Source organism: Erythrolamprus reginae, chromosome 1 (assembly GCF_031021105.1).
Source record: "Erythrolamprus reginae isolate rEryReg1 chromosome 1, rEryReg1.hap1, whole genome shotgun sequence".
Taxonomy (NCBI): Eukaryota; Metazoa; Chordata; class Lepidosauria; order Squamata; family Dipsadidae; genus Erythrolamprus; species Erythrolamprus reginae.
In genome coordinates this window covers 105,022,297-105,046,127 of record NC_091950.1, presented here as the reverse complement: position 1 = coordinate 105,046,127, position 23,831 = coordinate 105,022,297, and the positions used below count along the sequence as shown (strand labels likewise).

General features: G+C 37.7%; 1 protein-coding gene across 2 annotated transcripts; it reads right to left on the bottom strand.

Moving 5' to 3' along the window:
• Window positions 1–723: 723 nt before the first annotated feature.
• On the bottom strand, window positions 724–23,476 carry ELF5 (E74 like ETS transcription factor 5). 2 transcript variants are annotated; one of them, XM_070735076.1, is made up of 7 exons: window positions 23,387–23,476; window positions 18,126–18,253; window positions 13,477–13,710; window positions 12,773–12,823; window positions 9,935–10,003; window positions 5,176–5,371; window positions 724–2,008 (listed from the first exon to the last, which is right to left on the bottom strand). In XM_070735076.1, the coding sequence occupies exons 2-7, from the start codon at window positions 18,250–18,252 to the stop codon at window positions 1,912–1,914; spliced, it is 774 nt and encodes a 257-aa protein (XP_070591177.1). In that variant the 5' UTR covers window position 18,253; window positions 23,387–23,476; the 3' UTR covers window positions 724–1,911. The 2 variants fall into 2 exon arrangements, with proteins under 2 accessions (XP_070591177.1, XP_070591188.1); XM_070735087.1 differs by lacking the exon at window positions 9,935–10,003.
• Between the last annotated feature and the right edge of the window lie 355 nt (window positions 23,477–23,831).

The window sequence follows — 23,831 nt, the reverse complement described above, 5'->3', positions numbered from 1 at the left end:
TTCAGCTTCAACCACAACAACACAAGAGCACACAACAGATTCAAGCTTAATATTAACCGCTCCAAACTTGACTGTAAAAAATATGACTTTAGTAATTGAGTTGTTGAAGCGTGGAACTCATTACCGGACTCCATAGTATCATCCCCTAACCCCCAACATTTTACCCTTAGACTATCCACCATTGACCTCTCCAGATTCCTAAGAGGTCAGTAAGGGGTGTACATAAGCGCACTAGAGTGCCTTCCGTCCCCTGTCCTATAGTCTCTCCTATATCTCGTATTTCTTCTCTACTATATCCTTTATAACATTCATTGTGTATTATTATGTATTGGACAAAATAAATAAATAAATAAATAAAAATAATTGTGGAAGCCCTGAAGATCCAAAGAACAAGATATCCTCCAGAGCTGACACTATTGATATAACTTGAAGCAATTATTGTTAGTTCTAATCAGTTTACCTATCTATTATCTTTCTGTCTGTCTCTTTCTCTCCATCTATTCATCCATACATCCACTCACAGACAGGCCCATCTAACCAGCCAATATTAATGAACAAATAAAAAAGTGTGTGCTAAAGAATATATAGTGTGAAGGAATTGCCATTAATTAAAAATATTAATAGTAAAGAAGGTTAGTTACGCTATTACAATTTTGTAGAAATATGGTAAGTCAGTTAATGAACTAACTTTGTTCCTAGGAAGAGAATCAACTATCCTAAAAAGCCAACTTAATACATTTATTCAACCATATTTTTGATGTACAACCTTGATTTGAGTGAGTTTTATAGATTACAAAAGTGGCATTATGAACACCGAATACAGTGCCTTTCTTCCTGAAGAAACAAGCAAAAAACCTCTTCACAAATTCTGAAGCAGAAATATTGGTTTTGGTTCTTTTTGCATGTGTAAATAATAGCAGCAAATCCTTATCCAACTGGTATGAGAACCAGTTTTTCCCCAAGTCAGTTTGGACTCAAGTGTAACCTTCATATAAAGTACTACAAATAATTTTTTTATTCATGCTGTGACAAATATTATTGTGAATACCAGCATAAACGTAAAAATGTTGCTACAGGCAAGGTGAAACTGCTTTTGAATGCAAAAGGGCAGACAGAGGAACTTGTTGGCCTCCCAATGTTGGTGAATTAGATGCATGTTCCATTTTCATTGGTTTTGTTGGCTGAGGCTGTTGGCTGAGGCTGTTGGGAATTCCAATTCAACCATATTTAGAAGAGCACATATCCACATTCAAGTTGATAAAATAGAGAAAAAATTACTATTCTATGTTACCTATTGGACTATCTTTTACCAGCTGGGAAGCAGTTGTTGATGTTTTTTTACCATTTGAGTACTTTTAAATATTATTTAAACACATCTTTTATAAACACACATTATATTCCATTCAAGCAATAGGAAATTGCATCCGTTTCTTGGACTCTGCTGCTGAATATTGGAGGCACTACTTCTATGGTTCTTTGGACCTGTAAAAAATATTACAGAGACTCATACAGATCACATGGCAATCAGTTGCCCACCCCATGGATAAGTATGAAGATGATATAAAAAAAATGCTATTCAAAATTCCATGCAACTCAAAATGGAATGCTGGGATTTAGATTCTAGTACTGATGACAAACTCTTATTGGGTTTCAGAGCAAAATCGCTCCAGATTACTGGAACAATTGAAACCATATTATGGGTGCTTATGCCATGCAGGTTATATGGTAGATAAAAAGTGCAAAAGCAGCACATTTCCCGATCCAGACTGTCTATTAATGGTTATTTAATCCAGTTATCCAGAATATCTGGCCACCTCGATCAAGAAAAGCCGGCAGAGAACTTCCATCTTTTGGAGTTGACCTTCACATTGTTTATTGGATAATGAGTCCAAAGATATGAGTCCAAAGATCTCATGAGTTGCTTTCTTGCCACCCATGTGCATTTTTTCCAAATTTATACACTAATCTCCGGTCAACTCGTTCCAAAATTCCGGTTTTATAATAATATCTGCAAACAATAACAGTGAAATAGAAATTAGAAGCAACTAAATACTAAACATTTGAATGACAACTAGCTACAAGGAACATTTTGGTTTGACAAAGCAGAGGCTTCCACACACATAGGCAAAAGTCACAGTTAATTGTCTCAGAGCTTAAATTTTTCCCAGATATTCTGGAATCCAATAGTCTTTGGCCATATTTTATTTTCCTAACATTTTTTTTTTGCTTTTCAGAGTGAGGTTCTCAAGTTATCATCAAGCAATCTTGATACCCATACCTATAAGCTTACATATAAGCTTTATATGTATGGGGTAGGCTGGAAAGCACTCTAGTGATAAATGCGTATTTTTTAAAACTTATTTTCTCCTTCAAGAACATATCAGGCTGCAGTATTACCCACCCCTAACTCTGCTCAGGTTTGATTATCTTTGGAATCAGTTAACCTATATCAAATTGGACAGCAACACCCCCACTAAAAATGGATGCTCATCGTCCCATGTTGAGCAGAGCATTTCAGAGTTAGCTAGTGTTGAAAACCTGTCCCTTATTAACCACTCAGGGAAATGGTTGACTTGACAATCCGAAAAGGCGTTTTCAATTTACAAACAAGGGAACTGAATTTCCTAAGTACAGTGATACCTCATCTTACAAACCCCTCATCATACAAACTTTTCAAGATATAAACCCAGGGTTTCAAGGACTTCCATGTTTTTGCGATGCTGCAATTTTGCTGTGGCTCCCCTTGCTGGGAAACCCCACTTCCGGACTTCCGTTGCCAGCGAAGCACCTGTTTTTGCGCTGCTGGGATTCCCCTGCAACATCACAAAAACACGGAAGTCCGGAGGTGGGGTTTCCCATGGAGGGGAGCCTCAGGGAAATCCCAGCAGCGTAAAAACGGGCGCTTCAGCTGGCAAAAGGGGTGAGTTTTGGGCTTGCATGCATTAAATGCTTTTTCATTGATTCCTATACGAAACATTGTTTCATCTTACAAACTTTTCACCTTACAAACCTCGTCCCGGAACCAATTAAGTTCGTAAGACGAGGTATCACTATATATATTTCTCTCCTGGGTTAGTAGGAGTCTCAGAATTACCCCAGAAAAAGTGGGACTGCAATTATTTTCTTGTTAAAAAAACAATCATTTTGAAATTTATGATTTAAATGGACAATAAGTTGTGCTTTTCAATTGTTACATTTATTTATTTATTTATTATTTTTACTAACTAAACGAAGCTCTTTTTTCTCTTCTCACAACCTGTAACTCCTTTTTGAAGAAATGGAAATATAACAATTTAAAAAGTTGTGGTTTTATTTGGCCATTTTCATGAATTTGCCACCTTTATTTATGCTTATTTGAGCACTTTTAGGTTGTTTGTTGTGGGAGGCATCAAAATCTTTAATGGATTTGGATTTAAAGAAAATATTTTCAGCTCTGGGTTGGAATGAGGGGTCCTTGGTGTTCTCCAAGGTTGGTTGTTTTCTTCAGACATTTCATTACCCAAACTAGGTGACATCATCACTACCATTGATGATGTTATCTACCTCCCAAGGATTCCGATTGGCCAGGAGATACTAGCTGATCTATAAAAAGCTGTTTTTTTCTTGACCACTAGAAGGAGCTAGTGTACAGAAGAAGATGAAGCAAGTAGAAGGTATCTAAACCAGACAGGGATTGCAAAAATTATTTTGGAGGAGGATTTAAATGAAACAATTGACTTTATAGATTAACTACAGCAGGGATGGGTTGCTACCGGTGCGGTATGTGACTGCGCACCAGTAGCAGCTGCCAGATTGTGTAATTTGCATGTGACCGCTCCGGTGCCAGTCCTTCAGGCGTTACCATGTTTTTTTCTTTAATTTTTGGTATTTTTGGTTCCCTGCTCATGTGCAGAAGCAAAATCTCACAAGGGGACACTTGTGAGATTTTGGTGATATTTTTGCTTCTGTGAAAAATAATCACCAAACTCTCTCTCACATGTGTGTCCCCTTGCAGGATTTTGGTGTGTTTTTACTTCCTGCATACATGCATACATACATACATACATGGGGATGCATGTATACAATGCAAGACAACTCAAGCATGTTCTCAGTGCACTGGTAGCAGCAGGTAAGAGCAATCCATCCCTGAACTACAGGTAGTCCTTGATTTACAGTTTACAGTTCATTTACAGAACCGGGGTGGTGCAGCAGGTAGAGTGCAGTACTGCAGGCCACTAAAGCTGACTAGATCTGCAGGTCAGCAGTTCAAATCTCATCAGCGGCTCAAGGTTGACTCCATCCTTCCGAGGTGGGTAAAATGAGGACCCGGATTGTGGGGGCAAAATGCCACTGAAGCTGACTAGATCTGCAGGTCAGCTGTTCAAATCTCATCACCCGCTCAAGGTTGACTCCATCCTTCCGAGGTGGGTAAAATGAGGACCCGGATTGTGAGGGCAAAATGCTGACTCTGATAAAAAGTGCTATTGCTAACATGTTGTAAGCCACCCTGAGTCTAAGGAGAGGGCGGCATAAAAATCGAATAAATAAAGAAATAAAAAATAAATTTATTAACCATTCAAAGATACAATGGCACTCAAAAATGTATTTTTTGATATTTTCAGAATTATGAAAGTTATGATCTTTGCAGCATCCTCAAGATCATGTGGCCAAAATTCAGATGCTTGACAACTGATTCACATTGATGACCATTGCTATGTCCAGGGTCATAAGATTACCTTTTGCAATCTTCTGACAAGCAAAACCAATGGGGGAGCCAGATTCCACCTAACAACAAGGTTACTAGGGTATCAACTGCAATTATTCACTTAACATCTGTAGCCAGAAAGCTCATAAAATGAGGCAAAACTCACTTAACAAATGTCTTACTTAAGAATAGAAATTTTGGGCTCAATTGTGGTTGCAACTCAAAAACTACTTGTCCAAAGATGTCATGTGAGGACCAAGACAAAAAAAAATACTCAAGTAATTAAAAGAAAGACGAATAATCCAGAATTAAAATGAAGGGCAGAACGATATGAAGTTACTGAGACTACTGCATGCATATTTGACAAAACAAACAAACAAACAAACACTCAAATTGACTCTGGAAATGACTAGAAACCAAAGAAGATTGAATAAATCTATTTTAACATATTTGAAATGCTGAGCGCCTACCTGCATTAGATATTAACTTACCGCAGTGCTCTGCTTAACTTTTCATAGGTCATTCTGTCATTTTTTTTCCTTTGTCCCCACATCTTTGCCAGAGCATCAGATTTGATAACACGAAAGATGCCTTGATCTCTGTCTTCCCATTCAAGGATACCGGAATTTTCTTCAGGGGACAAGAGAAGATCTCTTACAAACTCCCACAAGTGAGAACTCTGCAGACCTTCAAGAATGAAAGTGAGGAGAATTAAGAAAATGTTTTCTATGACACTGTTAAGAACATGCTATCTGGATTGCAGAGCATTGATGTACCAAAGATGAAAGTAATGCCAGTAAAACAGCCAGTAAAACAGTGCCATCAATGCTTATGCATAGCCAGAAAACAAAAACCAATTGGATAACAGTGTAAAGCACTGTGTATTGCTTTACAATATAGGAAAGTACCAGGCATCCAAACTTTGAGCCAAGGTTGCGCAGTTGTTAGAGTGCAGTATTGCAGGCTACTTCTGATGACTGCTAGCTGCAGTTCGGTGGTTCAAAACTCACCAGGCTCAAGGTTGACTCAGCCTTCCATTCTTCCCAGGTCGGTAAAATGAAGACCCAGATTGTTGGGGCCAATATGTTGATTCTGTAAACTGCTTAGAGAGGGCTGTGAAGCAGTATATAAGTCTAAACTTCTAAGTATTTTGAAAGAAAAAGCTACTACACATGCAATGCTGTTTTCATCAGTTGTAACTAGGGTACCTGCCATTTTTACATCCTGTGAAACCCACTGGATGGTATTTTCCCCCCGTTATCTTCCTGCCATCCCAAATGAAGACAACTCAGGAAAATTAATGTGTGTCCTCCTCATTGGTGAAATTGAAAGGCTCAATGTCTATGTGTCTAAAAAGAAAGAAATGGCTTTAGATAATAAGATGCTTTCTCTTTGAAAATAAAGTTTCTTGTTCTGGAAGACATGTTGGCTGGTAGACTCATATAATGCTGTTTATGTATTATGATGAGAGCCCCATCCAATAATTCTTGTTTCAGAAAATTTCATTCCATCCCTTTCCAAAAACTGAGCATGATGATATTTTCATTGTGATGTTTTGTAAGGATCATTGTCTCCTGAAGCTTCCTTCCTTCCTTCCTTCCTTCCTCCCTCCCTCCCTCCCTCCCTCCCTCCCTCCCTCCCTCCCTCCTTCCTTCCTTCCTTACTCCCCCATTGTGTATCACTTCTTGTTTCTCAATAGCTCTATTTTATTTATTTGTGGTATTTTACTTATTTACTTATTTATACAGTGGTACCTCGAGATACGAGTTTAATTCGTTCTGGACCTGCGCTCTTAAGTCGAGCAGCTCTTATCTCGAACGACTTTTCCCCATAGGAATTAATGTAAATAATTTTAATTGGTTCCAGTCCTCAAAAATCTCACAAAGTTAGTCTAAATTATGCAAAAAGACATTGCAAGAATAAATGTAACTTTACTTATTAATAAGATGATAAGCTGAGAGCTTTCCTTCCCTTCCTCTTTTTACCCAAAACAATCAACATGGCAAACTTTTATTTTTATTCATTAAACTGTAGTTATTTATTCAACTTCACTGCCACCCAATCCTGTAGAGGGAGGAAAGAAGGGAGGAAGGAAAAGGAAAGCAAGAAATGGAGGGAGGAAAGGAAGGAAGGAAAGAAAGGAAGGAAGAAAGAAAGGAAGGAAGAAAGAAAGGGTGAAGGGACAGGAACAGAGGAAGGAAGCAAGGAAACTTATGAAAGGGGAGAGTAACTTCACTGCCACCCAATCCTGTAGAGGGAGGAAAGAAGGGAGGAAGGAAAAGGAAAGCAAGAAATAGAGGAAGGGAAAGTAAAAGAGAGAAAGAAAAAGAGCAAGAAAGAAAGCAAGCAAGAGAGAAAGAAAGAAAATGAAAGAGAAATAAAAATAGAGAAGGAGAATGAAAGAAATGGAAGGAGGGAAGGAAGGAGAGAAAGAAAGAGAAAGAAAGAAAGCAAGAGAAAGAAAGAAAGAAAGAAAGAGAAAGAAAGAAAGAGAAAGAAAAAAGAATGAAAGAGCAAGAGAGCAAGAGAGAAAAAGAAAGAGAGAGAGAAAGAAAGAAAGAAAGAAAGAAAGGCAACTTCAAAGAAAGGCTCACTGAGCATCTCTCACTCTCTCTCTCTTTCTATCCCTCTCTCTTTCTATCCCCCCTCTCCCCCCTTTCCCTCTCTCTTTCTCTCTCTCCCTCTCTCTTTCTCTCCCCCCTCTCCCCCCTTTCCCTCTCCCCCCCCAGGCCGGCAGCGATGTTTTAAAACAGCCGTGCCGTTTGCGAGCTAACTCCTGAGGTGCGGAAGTTCGCCTTTGGCGTTTGGGCCACTCGGAATGTGAAATTCAAAACAGCGTTCGGATCCCCCCACCCCCAGCAGAAGCCAAGGACCCCCAGAGTGGGGCGGCAGGGAAGGCGACCGCCTCTCCACTCACCAAGTGCCGGGATACGAGCCGAGAAGAGCCGGGCTGGCTTACTTTCCTTCCTTCCCGCGCTGATGCAGAGCCACTCGAACAAAGCGTCACGCCCCCCCTGATGCTTTTGGCGGCAAAAGAGCCCAGCGTCGCTTCGGAAGCCGCCGAAAGCATCAGAGGGGCGCGACGCTTTGTTCGAGTGGCTCTGCATCAGCGCGGGAAGGAAGGAAAGTAAGCCAGCCCGGCTCTTCTCAGCTCGTATCGCGGAGAGGGGCGGCATACAAATCCAAGTAATAAATAAAATAAAATAAAAAAATGTCTCTCCTCTCCCAGCTCTTATCTCGAGTAGCTCTTAAGTCGAGCAGCTCTTATGTCGGGGTTCCACTGTATTTCATATTTCTAAACTACCCATATTGCTCAGATGTTTGTTATTTTCCCATAGCACCTAGGATTCAGATAGTTCTTGTGTAAGAATTCTGCATGTCATCCTGAATGGTACCAGAAAACAGAACAATTAAAAAAGAAGATGGACTAGGAGTGTATTTGAATCATCTTTGCTGAGATCACACAAGTTGGGGTAGCAGGAAGTTAAGGATGATGTGGTAATCTAAGGAGCAGATACCGTCTGACCTTTTTTTTTTTTTACTTTCCAGACTTGCTTAAAAGTCTGATCAGAAATGCAGAGTCATCACTTGAGGTTATAATGAGGTGAGGAATCTACCGATCTTAGATACGTTTGAGGCTAAATTGCAAAATTAATTTTAAAAATAGCACATTTGACACGCAGCATAATCCACAAAGCTACAGGCAGGATATATTATTGATGATCTTTCTGAGCTTTATCCACTTTTGTCTTTATTACAACCTGGTGGAACAGTTTAAGCCCTGTTCAGGTATATGTGAAGAACTCAAAATGGGAGAAAAATTGAGCTGTGCTGCTCTGCTTTCATTTCTTGGAGCTTCAGAAATCAGAAGGGACTATTTTTTAATTAACAACTAAGTGGACTTGCATATGACATATATCATGAAAATCATAAGCGTAAATGCTTCTAAGAAATAATGACAGGAGTCTAAAACCCAGGGTCAAATGATAATCTATTTCTCTTGCTAAGGATTTGGGATGGTTTATTTGATCTCAGAGCTTATTATCACATGTGGTAATGTCTATCACATGTCTATTGACCCATGGCCTCTTACTCTGGTTGAAACCTGCCCTCTTCATATTGACTTCAATTCCCAGAATGACCAAGCTGTCAGCGTTCTAAATAGCATCTGAGAAATAAACCAAGTCCCAGTCCAATTCTCTCAATCAGAGCTTGATTTATTAACAGAACCATGTTAGCTACGCCATTGTCATTCCGATTCTGAATCCTTCCCAGAATCCCACCTAGGTTAAGGTTCATCTTACATCCCCCACACCCACAAGTTAATCACGAGAGCCAGTCTGTGTGCAGGGGCTTATCAACTTCCTCTTCTCTTCAGTTGAGGGCAGAATAAACGGTGGCCTTGGCTTGGAGAAAGGAATCTTTGGTTGTGTCTAGTAACTTTCCCCTCTGACTACTCACTATCCCTCCCATCCCCCCTTGTGTTGTGTCAGGCTGAACTCTCTAACTCCACATGAAGACTTCGGCCTGACAGAAGCCAACGTAGTCCGCGGAGAGGGGTGGCACATAAATCCAATAAATAAAATAATAAATAAATGTCTATTGCAGCAAAGAAATGGAGAAATGAAGCTTGTATTCCTGAAGGGTGCCCAGGTTCAGAAACCACCTTAGATATATCATAACAGAGTTACATTTTTAAAGCAGGATTTCTTGGTAATAGTTTATCTAGTGTATCTAGCTTTTTTCCATATTTAGCTATAGTCATAGCTAAAATTTCACATTACACAATCGTTACATATAAAAATAACTACAAAAGAACGATTATTCGTTTATAATTTAGACTGTCAATGTTCATAATGCCTACTTTTCATATTTCTTGAACAGCCAATGACATGTTCAAAGGTAACATGTTCAAAAATTTTATTTATGCCTTTCTTTCTGAAACAGATGCTTACTCTGACTAATAGAATGTTTATTTACAGAGTATATATGTGTTTGGCAGATTCTGCAGATATATAAAGATATATTTATATACCAGTTAGCCTGTAAATGGACGTATAACACCATCTATATAATGTATATACATTAATGTATATAATGTATATAATGAAACTATTTTTAAAAGTAAAAGCAAGTAATTGCATATTTGGTTTCATTTTTGTAAATATCTATATACGTATATGCATTTGTGTGTATTCATAATGCTCTGATACTTATACATAAGATTTTAGATGTCAGAAATATACCTACTTGTTCTACTGTGACCTTGAAACTCTTGACTCTTGATGCCACCTGTTCTCAAACATGCTTTATCACTATCTGGAAGATATTTTTTTTATAAAATAAACATAAATAATTCTGAATGAATTTCAGTGATATTGAAAGAAGTCTTCATGTTCTCTGAATGGAACTCTACGGAATGCTAAACCAGTATGGGTCCGAGACTTTTCTTAGAATTGAAAGCCCAACTTTGTCACAAAAGATAATGATTAACTCCAAATTGGATAATTAGCTGAAATGGCATCAATAACCACTGAAAGTCCTCGAAAGATCATCATTGGTCAAGTGTGAATGATCTAAAAGGTGATTACTAGAAAACTCAGTGTGCCCTGATATCATCTCTAGGTAAATAGTACCTCATGTTATAACATTGGTCCAGAATGATAGTCATGGACCATAATCGTCTGAGAAATAAAATATGATCAAAGAGCATAATAAATATGAGGCAAAGGAGCTCATTGGACGAGGGCAAAATTGACTGGTTAATCAATGATTTTATTGCTGCTAAGTGCCCAAGCTAAGTTAAACAATGATACAGCCTTGATTTCCTTGCATTTCTTGGTCTTACAGCATGCACATAGCCAACTGTTTAGTAAAGATACACATCTGACCTTTGGGAGAGTTACACAACCTGAAACTATCAAAATGGACTTATAATTATACTGAGTTTGGAGTTGAGTCAGACTTGCATGTTACCAAATCCATGCAAATCCCATTTAAGAATTGTCCCATTTACTTATTGAATATCATTTCCTGATGAAAACAAATGACAAAGATAGCAAAGAAATAAACTTTCAAAAAGCAATAACAGCAGAATTAAAAAAGACCCTTAAAAATGCTACCAATCACTCTCAAAAAACAACCATTCTGTGGAGAATCTCTGCAAGGAATATATTTCCTATCAATCCACCATCCTTAAGACTAGAATATCTGCTTCAATTTCACTAGGAAATACTTCTACAACTTCCAAGATGGGGTTATAAATCTCTTGCTTTTAGTATCAAATGTCTTGTATAATTGATGACACATAATTAGGAGCTTGATAGAGGCTGAATGTAGAAGAAAGATAAAAGGGAACTAGTGCACATTTTTAAAAAACGAAACAGCAGAAATTAGAAATAGGAAGGTGACAATTATTTAGATGACAGACATTGGAAGTAAGAAGAAGCAATACTTAAAATTTACATTGGAATTTTTTTCTTTCAATGTAAATTCCATGTCTGGAGAAACAATTTTCATTAGAACCGTAGTGGGGACTGAAAAATTAACTTCCCACTTGAACAATGTTAATCTATTGCTATTAACAATTAATTTGCAGTTTTTGAATGCAAACAAGTATTCAAAATAGTACTTATATTTAGTTGATAGGCTTCTGTGTAAACCATGTAAAAATTTCACCATAAAACATATATTACAGAAGTCTAATATGGAAAATGCATTTAGAATCAAAAGTTCAAGGATTTGAATATAGGACTTAATTGTAAGGAAAATGTTATTTTTTACCACACTATCTACTCATTTAAAAGCAAGACAGAATCTAACGTAAGAACAATACTGTAAATTTGTATGGATGGCTTTTTCTTACATTTTATTATTAATCGTTAGAAAAGTCATAATGTGTGTTAAAGGCAGAAACTTGCTAAATCAGTTGATTACTGTATGTTATGGAATTTCCAATTAAAATCACATCTAGAGTCCCCCACACCAGATTTTAACTGTCTGTTTATCTTAGACTATTTAATTACAGCTTCTAAACATTGCTTAAATTCTAATCTGTCAGGCTTAGATCTTTAATTTATGAGATAGAGATCTAATTTCTTTGGAACTGTGACAGTGCTCCTCTCTAAAGCCGCAGTTGTAGATATTTAATGTAGATATTAAAAAGCTTTGGCGAGAATTCTAAGCCTACCTGACACTATTTTGACAAATTTTGCACCCTATCAAGGGAAAATATATTTATCTGAGGATACATGTCAACGTTCAATAGATAAGGGAAATGGCACAGTCAAAAGTACTGGGAGCTAATGAATTCAATCAGGTGATCGAGGAAACACTCCAATTTCAGATTCTTTCAGTTTCCTTCCCTTGTAGAAATCTCCTACCACTATCAACTATGCCTCAATTCCAGAATAAGTTACAAGCCAAACTGAAAATTATTAAGGAGGAACATAGCATTTAATCATACTTGATGTTGCTCTGCTACTAACTGGTCCCAAACAAAAACCACATTCTCAGAACAAAAGCTTGAAGATTAGAGGTTGATGGGAGGCTAGATCTTATTTAGAGATGGTTTATTATTATTATTTTTGTAAAGAGCTATCTCGTGGCTCTACATTCTGTAATGATTTTGAATAGGAATTTTGCTCTATGAATGCAGAAGATAGCTCATGAGTCATGATCCAATGATTGTTTCCTCTGAAAGGAAACAAGGATACATGTTGCTAATTGTGATCATGGGTGACTTTGGGAAAACTTTTGATAGGTATGTCATGACATTTCCACATAAATCTGTAACTTATACAGCCATAGCATTGCATGGTAACATCATTGGGAGTATGTTGCTCTCACTGTTCTTGCTCAGCCAGAACAAATGAGAGTAAATTACTACTATTTTTTTTTACTTATTTATTGAAAGAACACTAACTCCAGCTAAACTATTTCATTTACAATGTTGTATGCCACCCTGAGTCGCTTGGGGAAGGGTGGCATAGAAATCAAATCAAATGAAATCAAATCAAATCAAATCAAATCAATCAATCAATCAATAAAAAAAACAATTTTATTGTAAACTTTAGAAGTTTCCCTTACAGTCTTTTTCAGATGATTTTGTATCTTCATTGTCCTGAAAGAAGGAGATGCCTATAAAAACAAGCAAAAATGGATTACAGCATTATTGTATGTAATAAAAATACCTTATTGTACCATTGCAATATTTTTCTAAAAAAACCCCACCAAATTTCTGATGTGAACAGATCATTCTGTGCTATAATGATGCAAATAGCCAACACTGAGAAACACCTATAGATGCTCCACCTTGTATTTATTAAAATCACAGCTCTTGCTAGGAGGAGGGACATGTTTCAAAGCCATATCGGCTGAATGAACTTATCTCTCAGTCTGGTTTTGTCCAAGAGCTGCCCTTAGATGGGGTCAAAATCATTAATTTAACTTTTTAAACACTCCCCTTCTCCCATGAATATTCTTGGTTACTATTTTCTCAATTTCTTCCTTGTTTTAATCCCATCTTGCTTTTGGGTGCCTTCTTTGGTTGTCATTTCTCTTTCACCCGATCTTATCTCTTGGTCTAATTTTGCAAAGATTAATTTGATTTAATGAATTTCTAAATTGTTTCAATCTTATTTTTAATCTTGGTCTTTCTTTCTTTGTATATGCCTGATGGATTGTGATTTAGCATCATTCTCGCTGGTTGCCAATACAATATTTTGCATAAGGCTGAACGTTACACCCAACAAGAAATAGTAATATTATGAGTAAATGTTTGGCACACTGACCACGAGTCTTGATGTTTTGGAGAATGAAGTAGAGGTATTCACCACAAATTCCAGCAGCATTTAAAAAATCTTCTTGAGTCATGCAACAGAGCTGGTGACCATTTATGTTGAAGTGGGAAAAGGAAATGCAATTAGCGTCCAGTTTGTATTGATCACAGCAAAACTGTAGCCACTCACAGACGTTGTGTCTTGACCAGTATTCTGGATGCATAGAAGTCCAGGACGAATCACAAGCTGTCACAATAGGATGAGAGAGAAAAAAATTCCAGTAGTTAAAGTTTGAACAACTTAGTTGTTCACTTTAATGAAGAACTTCAGATCAATTTCTGAAGCCATAAATGTCCTCAAGGATGAGGGCAACTTAAAATAAAATCCATGTATAACAATACAATGTCATGATGCAAAGCATACACAATATTTGCAATAACATTGCAATATGAAAATGAAAGGATAGAGCTTGCATGGTGACTTCACATTGCACTTTTAATCATTTTGCCATCACTGTAGTTAGGAATGGAAGTCACCGAAGTCGGAACAGATAAGAAAAAGGATGTATAGATTGAAAGAAGACATAATATATGTAAATGTAAGCATTTATAAAAGGTTAAGTGTGTATATAATTAGTAACTAGTAATGTATATTAAATACAGGTATATAAGAGAGTGTGTTGCACTTGAGATTTTTTAATGGTGGAGATAACACCATAGATGAATGAGAATTGAATGTTTTTAAAGCTTCTAGGATGTTTTTTGCACTGCACATGGCAGTGGAGAATGGATAAGGAAATCAGGTTAGTGAAGGGATGTGGCTGCCTTGGGAGGGGTGGGGGGGGGTAGGGGTTAGGGATCTCTCTCACCCACACATTTTTGCAAACAGCTGGAGAATGGGGAAGGGATTTTCCTGCCTCTCTCCCTCTTCTGAAGGTCAGCACAGACTGGGAACAGAGTGAGAGGCAAGAAAATCCGCCCTCCCCATTTTCAAGCCATTCGCAAAAACGCCCCATGGAAATCCATACATCTGGGACATCGGAAGAAGCCCTATGAGGATATAATAGTATGAAATGCCACCCTGAGTCTCTAGAGAAGGGTGCCATAGAAATCCAACCAACCAACCAACCAACCAACCAACCAACCAACCAACCAACCAACCAAATAAATAAATAAATAAATAAATATTATCATGGCATCGGACCAGAATATCTCCGAGACCGCCTTCTGCTGCACGAATCCCAGCGACCGATTAGGTCTCACAGAGTCAGCCTTCTCCGGGTCCCGTCAACTAAACAATGTCGGTTGATGGGCCCCAGGGGAAGAGCCTTCTCTGTGGCGGCCCCGACTCTCTGGAACCAGCTCCCCCCAGAGATTAGAACTGCCCCTACCCTCCTTGCCTTTCGTAAACTACTCAAAACCCATCTTTGTCGTCAGGCATTGGGGAATTGAGATATCTCCCCTGGGCCTATATAATTTATGTATGGTATGTTTGTAGGTATGTCTGCTTAAAAATGGGGTTTTTCGCGATGTAGGGTTGCGGAAGGAAAAACACCATCTGCACATGCACACCCTTTTTCCATGGCCGCGCATGCGCAGATGGTGGAGTTTGCGTGGGCGGCAGGGAAACCCGGATCTTCGTCTGCTCGCTGCTGCTGCAGCCGCCCAGCAGCTGATCTGCTCGGCAGCAGCAGCGAGGAGCCGAATCGGGCTTTCCCCTTTGCGTGGGCGGCGGGGAAACCCGGATCTTCGTCTGCTCACTGCTGCTGCAGCCGCCCAGCAGCTGATCTGCTCGGCGGCGGCAGCGAGGAGCCGAATCGGGCTTTCCCCTTTGCGTGGGCGGCGGGGAAACCCGGATCTTCGTCTGCTCGCTGCTGCTGCAGCAGCAGCGAGCAGATGAAGATCTGGGTTTCCCCGCCGCCCACGCAAAGGGGAAACCCCGGCTCCTCGCTGATGCCCCCGCTCGCCCACCCGCCCGCCCGCCGCCCACTGCTCGCCGCCCACCAGCAAGAGGGGGAGAGATAGAGAAAGAGAGAGAAGGAAAGAAAGAGATGAGAGAGGGAGGAAGAGAGTGTGAGAGAGGAAGAAGCAAGATAGAGAAAGAGAGAGAGAAAGAAAGATGAGAAAGGAAGGAAGAGAGTGACGTCATCAGGTGGAAAAATCGCGATATAGCGTTTCACGAAGAACGAGATCGCGAAAATCGAGGGATCACTGTATGCCAATTTATGGGATAAAAGGATGACTGTTCCTAAAGTGGGAATCTCTCTTTGGGTTGGTATGAAATGGAAGAGGAAGATTAAACAAAAAGTTATGAGATACAGAATGGAGCAAATGCAACAAGATAGAAAAGGAGTTAGCACTGGCACAGTTATATATTTTCAGACTACTTTTGTTAGTAAAACCTTTAATCTTTTGTAATAATGGATAGTTCAGGCTTTAAAAAAAATATTCACTGAGTTGTACAGCTCATAAGGCAGTTCAGAAAAAGGGAAAAAAAGTAAACATGAAAATTTAGCAAATGGACTCTAGATTTCTGATAAAGATATTTGCATGAAATAATGGCAGCAATCAAATAATTGTCTTAATTTGGGGGTGTACAAGTAAGGCAAGACACTGGTTTCCATCATGTTCTGCTTTTGAGCTTTTTTCAAAGCTCTGTCCAGATGACAACTTTGGTCTTCTTCTTTCATGACTTCTATGTTTTGATCAAAACTTCTGTTGAAAGACTAAGCACATTCCTCCTTCTTAAGTCATGAGTTATTTATCCAGTATCAGAGCTGGAGATAAAATAACAAACAAAATAATCTGTATTTAATCTACTGGTGCAATCTCTGTGCCCTTATGTAATAATATTTATTAACCCAGTAATATCTACCTATAGAGATGAGAAAGCTTGTGTGTGTGTGTGTGTGTGTGTGTGTGTGTGAGAGAGAGAGAGAGAGAGAGAGAGAGAGAGAGAGAGAGAGAGAATGTTCTTTCGTTTCTAAACTAATTTTGACAGTCATGAGAAAAAACCCTCAAGGGTGCTTTTTCGTTTAATTTTTCTTTTTGTTGGTGGTGAATTTTTAAGCTTGCCCTCTCCCAAGAATATATACTCTTGTGGTTGGCTCTGGGTCAGCTCCTGCAACGGGGAATTTGGATGTTGGTTTAGGAGAGTCCTCAGGTTCCCAGACACTTGTCTTACTACCATCAGCTTCTGACAGTGAAGATTCATTGCCAAGGTCAGATGCTGGGGGAGAAGAATCAGATAGAAAGATGGATGCAGCCAGCCCATTAGTTAATGACTCCATTAGTGGATCACTGGACTCAGAGGAGGATTGGTGGACAGATGCCAGAATACGCAGGCTCATGGCTAAAAGGGACCAACTGCGAAGGTATCGTCAGAGATAAGGAAGAACACCTGTGGCTGAAGCAATTGGGCTAATGGGGGTTGCTGATAAATTACCAGCATTGCAGAGAGCACCTGTGGGAGTTTATCCGTTTGGAGAAGGATACATTGTGTTTGCATTGTTCCTGGACTTTCACAGACTTTTTGGGATATTTCACAGCTAAGTGAATCTTGTGGATTCACTTGAAGAGGTTTGGCTGTGACGCTCTCACAGCTGCTCTTATCTGCTCTGTTTTTGTCTCTCACAGCTTGGACGATCTTTTTGGGTTGGATGAGACTTCGGAGTTGGAGCAGCTGGGATTTTTGAATCGTTAATTTTATTTGTTTAAGGGATAATATATTGTTAGGTGTTCAGGAAATCCAAACTAATTTATTTATAGTTTGCTAGTGAAATTCAGTTGATGTTCTGTAAGCAGTGAAAGGGCTGTAAAGGATGATCATTCTTGAGTTGCAAAGAATTAATGAGAACAAATTCTGTTGCATTATTTTTATCTTCTGAATAGTGGTTCAATATTTGAGCCTAATGGAACATGTGCACACCCAAACTAAGATTTTCAACAGAATCTGCTACACAAGTATTATCAGCTGAATGATCCTATTTATTAATTTTGAGGAACATTGGATGCTACTGCAAAAACTAAGTTTTAAAAATTGATCTGGACCTTTCTTTTTTAAACAGCAACATGTAAACTATGCTATAGGTCGTACCCTAGTGAACAATATTCACCATATTTAAATTTTAGAAATACCGTTTTGCATTTCCTTATTACTGTGATACAAAATGATGTGCTATAACAGTGATGGTGAACCTATGACATGTGTGCCGAAAGTGGCGCATAGAGCCATCTCTCTGGGTACACCAGCTGTCACCTGTTGCTCTTCTGGGTTCCTTTCTGCACATGTATGCCGGTCAGCTGATCTTTGTGCTTGCAGGAGCTAGCCAGTGTGCATGTATTCGCTAGCAAGCATGTGTGTTCTGGTATGCATATTGCTCTTCCGATTTCCAGTGCATGTGCAGAAGCCAAATCTTGTGCTGCCGGTCAGCTAGAGCTGCCCACCTGCTGGTCGGTTAGCTAGAGCTATGCTCGCAGCTCCATTTTCACTACTGGGACACCATATTAGACCATACCTGCTGCAACCCGATACTAGAAACAAGAAACTAATTATGTAACGAATTTGGAAATATCTTTCTGAAAATATCACAAAATGAAGGCCTTTATTTTATTACAATTTTCATTCATTTTTAACTTTTATGAGATGTCTAGTCTACCCACCTGTTTGATGGTCAAATAGTGAGTACTGTTCATCCACTATTCCAAATACATCTGACCATGGTGTCAAGGATTCACACATCATTGTGTTTGGCAGGAAGGTATTGTGGCTAACGGAGTCCAACATCATTCTAAAATATTATATGATTATTCATAACACTTGTTCATATTTAATTATTTGTTTTATTATCATCACAAACATAACACATACCATACTAACAATAATGACAGAAACAGAAATTCCCAAATATCGTTTTTACATTTAACAATTATACTGTAAGTAGCGTTGAGTAAAGAAGTCATGCATTGATCCATTGTTAGTGAGGTTGGACTAGACTTTGTTCTATTCATTTTGTCCAACCTGCAGTGGACAGTTGATGGCACTATAGAAACCATCCAAAATTTGATTGATGGCAACAAAAGAGGGACCCGTTTTCTCCCAGAGGAATTCTTTCTCAAGATGGCTAGTCTCTCTGCTCTGATACGTCTCCAGATGTTTTCTTATATAAGATGAAATGCTAAATTCACTGTGTGGAAGTTTTTGTTTCTCAGATTAATATTTAATTAAAAACCTCAGTTTAATAATCATAATTGTTACCTTCCAACTATCTAAAAGAATCTGAATGTCTTTTCAAGGAGACTTTATCAAGTCCTGTTTAACAAAAAATGCTCACCAATGGCATAAGTTACTATGCTATTCTTTGTAGAGTTGGCATTTTGTTGTAATTAAAGGATTAACACATATGCGTATTCCAGAAATTAAGAAGACTTTGAAAAGAACACCTTGTGCAGAAAACAGGGTGAACCAAAACGAATCCACAAAACCTAACTAATACCTCCTAGCTGAATAGGACAAAGGTCACACCTTTTTCTTTCCTTTTCCACAAGCTCTCTATTGTTGCTAGCATCTAATACTTTCATTTTAAAGATTTGCAGTCATCAGAATGGAATTTTCACTACCAAATTGTGTGCGGCAATGTTTATCATTATCCACATCACCCTCATCAATTTAGTTAGTTAGTCACACTGTTGTTTATTTATTTATTTACAAATAACTTGGAACAATAAATATATTCAATTCACCTTCCTCCCCCTATTTCTCTCACAATAACAATTTCAAGAGAGAGTGAATCAAAACCAGCTGGCTTTGATAACTAACATAGGACTAGAACTCACACTTTCCCATTTTTTAGCCTGGACCTTTCATGACAAGACCAAACAGCTTCTCAGTTTAATTAAGTGATTAATTAAGTGATCTGTAGAATTTAAGAGGTCTGAGTGATCAAAATTTCAGTGATATTTTGATCTACTGAATTCTTAGGCTTGGTCAAATATATGGATAGTCCATAGTGATGTATCTAAAAGCATCTCCCAATGATGGAATGGCATCCATCAGTCTTTTCTTTCCAATATGTAATGAATAGTTGGGGAACATCCCACAACCAATTTGAGGGTTTGATTGGCCACAGGAAGTAGGAGAACAATAGAATAATAAAATTATAGATTTGGAAGGATGAGTGAAGCATCCAATCTCAACCTCTACAAAGTGCAGGAAAACCAACTATCCATGAAAAATATCTATCCATTTCCTTCTAAATAAAATTTGAGAGGGAGAAACTCTATGGATGAAGACCATTGGTAGAAAGTGAAAATTCTACCAACACGTAGAATGTAAGAGCAAAACTTGTAATAGAAACATAGAAGTCTGATGGCAGAAAAAGACCTCATGGTCCATCTAGTCTGCCCTTATACTATTTTCTGTATATTATCTTAGGATGGATATATGTTTATCCCAGGAATGTTTAAATTCAGTTACTGTGGATTTATCTACCACGTCTGCTGGAAGTTTGTTCCAAGGATCTACTACTCTTTCAGTAAAATAATATTTTCTCATGTTGCTTTTGACCTTTCCCCCAACTAACTTCAGATTGTGTCCCCTTGTTCTTGTGTTCACTTTCCTATTAAAAACACTTCCCTCCATTTATTTGATTAATAATAAATTAAACAAATAAATTAACAGATGCATGTGCATGTATTATGTATGTGGATAAAAAAAGTTAAATCTGAATCTCTAATTATGTTTCTATTACATACTAATAAGGAAGGTGGAGAGGAGAAAATTAAAAAAAACACACTTAATAGCGATATAATTTTGATTTATAGATAATTTTTGGATAAACCCAAAAAGCCCTTCATGGCATCGGACCATAATATTTCCGGGACCGCCTGCTACCGCACGAATCCCAGCGACCGATTAGGTCCCACAGAGTTGGCCTTATCCGGGTCCCGTCGACTAAACAATGTTGTTTGGCGGGTCCCAGGGGAAGAGCCTTCTCTGTGGTGGCCCCGACCCTCTGGAACTAGCTACCCCCTGAGATTAGAACTGCCCCCACCCTCCTTGCCTTTCGTAAACTCCTTAAAACCCACCTCTGCCGTCAGGCATGGGGGAATTGAGACATCTCCCCTGGGCCTATACAATTTATGTATGGTATGTTTGTGTGTATGTCTTTTTAAATTATTAGATTTGTCTTGAATTGTTTTACTGTTGTTGTGAGCCACCCCGAGTCTATGGAGAGGACCGGCATACAAATCTAATAAATGAATGAAATGAAATGAAAAAGAAATTAGTTTTAATAAGAGCAGAAAACATGCTCTTTTGGCCCCAATATTTCTATTGTTGGATCCCAAACTTTCTCTACATCAAAACCCTATAGAGCCCTACATGGCTCAGGACCAGACTATTTACAGGATCGTCTCTTGCCGCATACCTCCCAGAGACCAATAAGAGCACACAGAGTTGGCCTCCTCAATGTTCTGTGACTAAACAATGCAGGTTGGCGGGGCCATGGGGGAGAGCCTTCTCTGTTGCTGCCCCGGCTGTATGGAATCAACCCCCCCCCCCGTTGTCATACTGCTCCCATCCTACTGTCCTTCCATCAGACTAGGGCCATGAATTAATAATTATCATGGCCAAATTGTATGAATTGTATGTGTGCATGCTGAATAGTTTAACTATAGATTTAATTAGGGTTTTATAGTTTTAGATTGTGCATTTGACTTTTTTATTGTTTTTGTATTTTATATTGTTGTAAGCCACTCTGAGTCCTTCGGGATGGAGTGGCATTGAATAAATAAATAAATAAATAAATAAATAAATAAATAAATAAATAAATAAATAAATAAATAAATAAATAAATAAATAAATAAATAAATAAATAAATAAATAAATAAATAAATAAATAAATAAATAAAATCAGATAATCATGTACTAGGTATGACTAATGTAAAAAGCTATTGATTTCAGTTAGTTTTGTTGTAAATAAGAATAAACATGGTACAAACTATTATTGTTTCCCTTTTTAAAACACAAAAATGGAGCAGCTTCACAAAGGTTTTGTGTCTGAAACTTTAAAAATAATACTAATTGACAATAATAACCTGTGTTATGGTAATGAAATCTCTTTCACTATAGCTTCATCCTTTCCTGTACATTATCAAAACCCTAATATTTTGTAAATGACACCTCAAATGTGGCCAAGAAAGATAACAGGTAACAAAACATTTGAACAAAATAGAAGTGTGTTTGTGTGAGTGTATATGTGTATATGTGTATATGTGTGTATGTATACACACACACACACAAACACATGCACACAAGTTCCTACATATTCCTACTAAATTATTTCTGATTTTTTTGGGGTGTGTGTGTGTGCCAGAGAGAAGTGGGAAAGTTACGATTAATAGTAGACAGATGCATAACAAATTAATGACTCTTATCATGATCCACAACCAATCAAAACTGGAAATATTTGCAAGGCCAACATAAGCAAAGGAATACAGATTTTCCCTCTTGACTCCCAATATTTTTAAAGAAATTCATTATTGGAAAAAAGTTAATGATGACAACTGTATATAAGTATTCGGCATGAAAAGGATAAAACAGGTTTATTGAACATAAACTAATGAAGCATAACATTTCCGACAATGTTTTTTTTTGCCTTATACTCAATTGCCTGGAAAACCACTCAGAAAGACGGCAATGAATCAGATGAGGTGAAACTGATTACGTACATGCATACAGAGCTAATTTATATGAAGCGAAGTCATATAAATGTAGTTATATCTAGGTAGCTCTATCTAGGTCCATATTTATCTATTCACATTTTTTTCTTTTGTGAGAGTTTGTTTAGCAGAATTTTAGAAACTAATTTTGAAAGAGTTACAAAAGAAATTAGAATTTTAAAAGAGGGGGTATAATAATTAATAGATTATGATATACTAGAAAAAAATGACTACGTGGAATTAACACATGTTAACTGTACTTCATTCAGTCACAGTGTTGCAACTTCTTGCTACTTTTAATAAATCAATCATATCTTTTAAATATAGCACATTACACTCATCAGAAAGGTGATATACAGTGTATATACAATTACCAAATGATTAATTCTATTAACTTGGCAAATAAAATGTTTTCCAATTTAGTAGGTGGCAACAATTTTGTAAGAAAGATTTAAAGATTTTTAACTAAGATTTCTTAACACCAACAACCACTAGGGGCCCTAGAAGTATAACATATATTATACAGAAATATCTTCTATGCACACTAATTGGATAACTGTAATATTATTCCTTAAAAGTGCCCATATGGATATATTTATTTCTAATTTCAGTTTTCTACAAATTTTACTAGGGTTATATATCACTTCAGTCATAAACAATTGTGAGCAGTGTAAATTGGGTTAAAAAATAAAAAAATTAATAGTAATGTACAACATATCTATAGCTCCAGAAGCTTTTTTTTCATATAACCTAATTAAAAAAACAACTACTAGAATCAATAATGGGAATAAGAGGATTATTTTACAGTTTTGGCTTTCTTTATCTTACTGATTTTTGAGAAGTACAAAAAAACCCCAAACCCAGTAACCAACAATTTTGGGAACCAATGTCAAGAGTTCAATTATTATTATTGTCAATGTCAATGTTTATAGTTGAAAGACACCCAAATTTTGGGGCATGGAAAAGTCTCACCATATTCCATGGAACCTATTAGCTAGAAAGTGGATATTAGTTACGATTCTCTAAATATTTAGATTGGCTGTGACACTCACATTTGCAGGCTGTGTTTTTTCCCATGAGAGAGGACAATGTTAAGGACTAATACAAAACCGTGCCAATTTATTTCTACAACATACAGCATTCAGCACTGCGAGTACGGAACTTTCCTTAAGAGCCCTTATGAAGAAGTAAATGAAGCTTACGTGCAGCTGGGAGCACTTGTTTTCTTCTCAAGGAAAGGTTAGATCCGAAAGTAATCTTCAAAGCCAAGTGGTTTTCCGGCTCAGTGAGGTGAAAACTGTGAGAAGGGCCACCTGCAGTTCTCCGATATATGGAACATTTTCCAGACAGGTCTGTTTGGTTTTTCAGGTTCTTATACACACCCCCTTTTGATGACAATGATAATACAGACTGTGACACAGCTGAAAAGAAGAGAAGTTGCTCTTAAAATTGAGAAGAGTCCAGTTTTGAACATTCACCCGTTCGTTAAGAAAAAAAACCAAATACCCTCTTTCCTTCCCTGTGTAATTTGGATACAATTGGGGGTTCCAAATAGGCATATTTCCCTTCATCTGATATGTTTTCTAAAGAAAATGGAATTATTGGGTACATAAAAGTAGATTTTATCTTTTCAGTATATTCTATAGA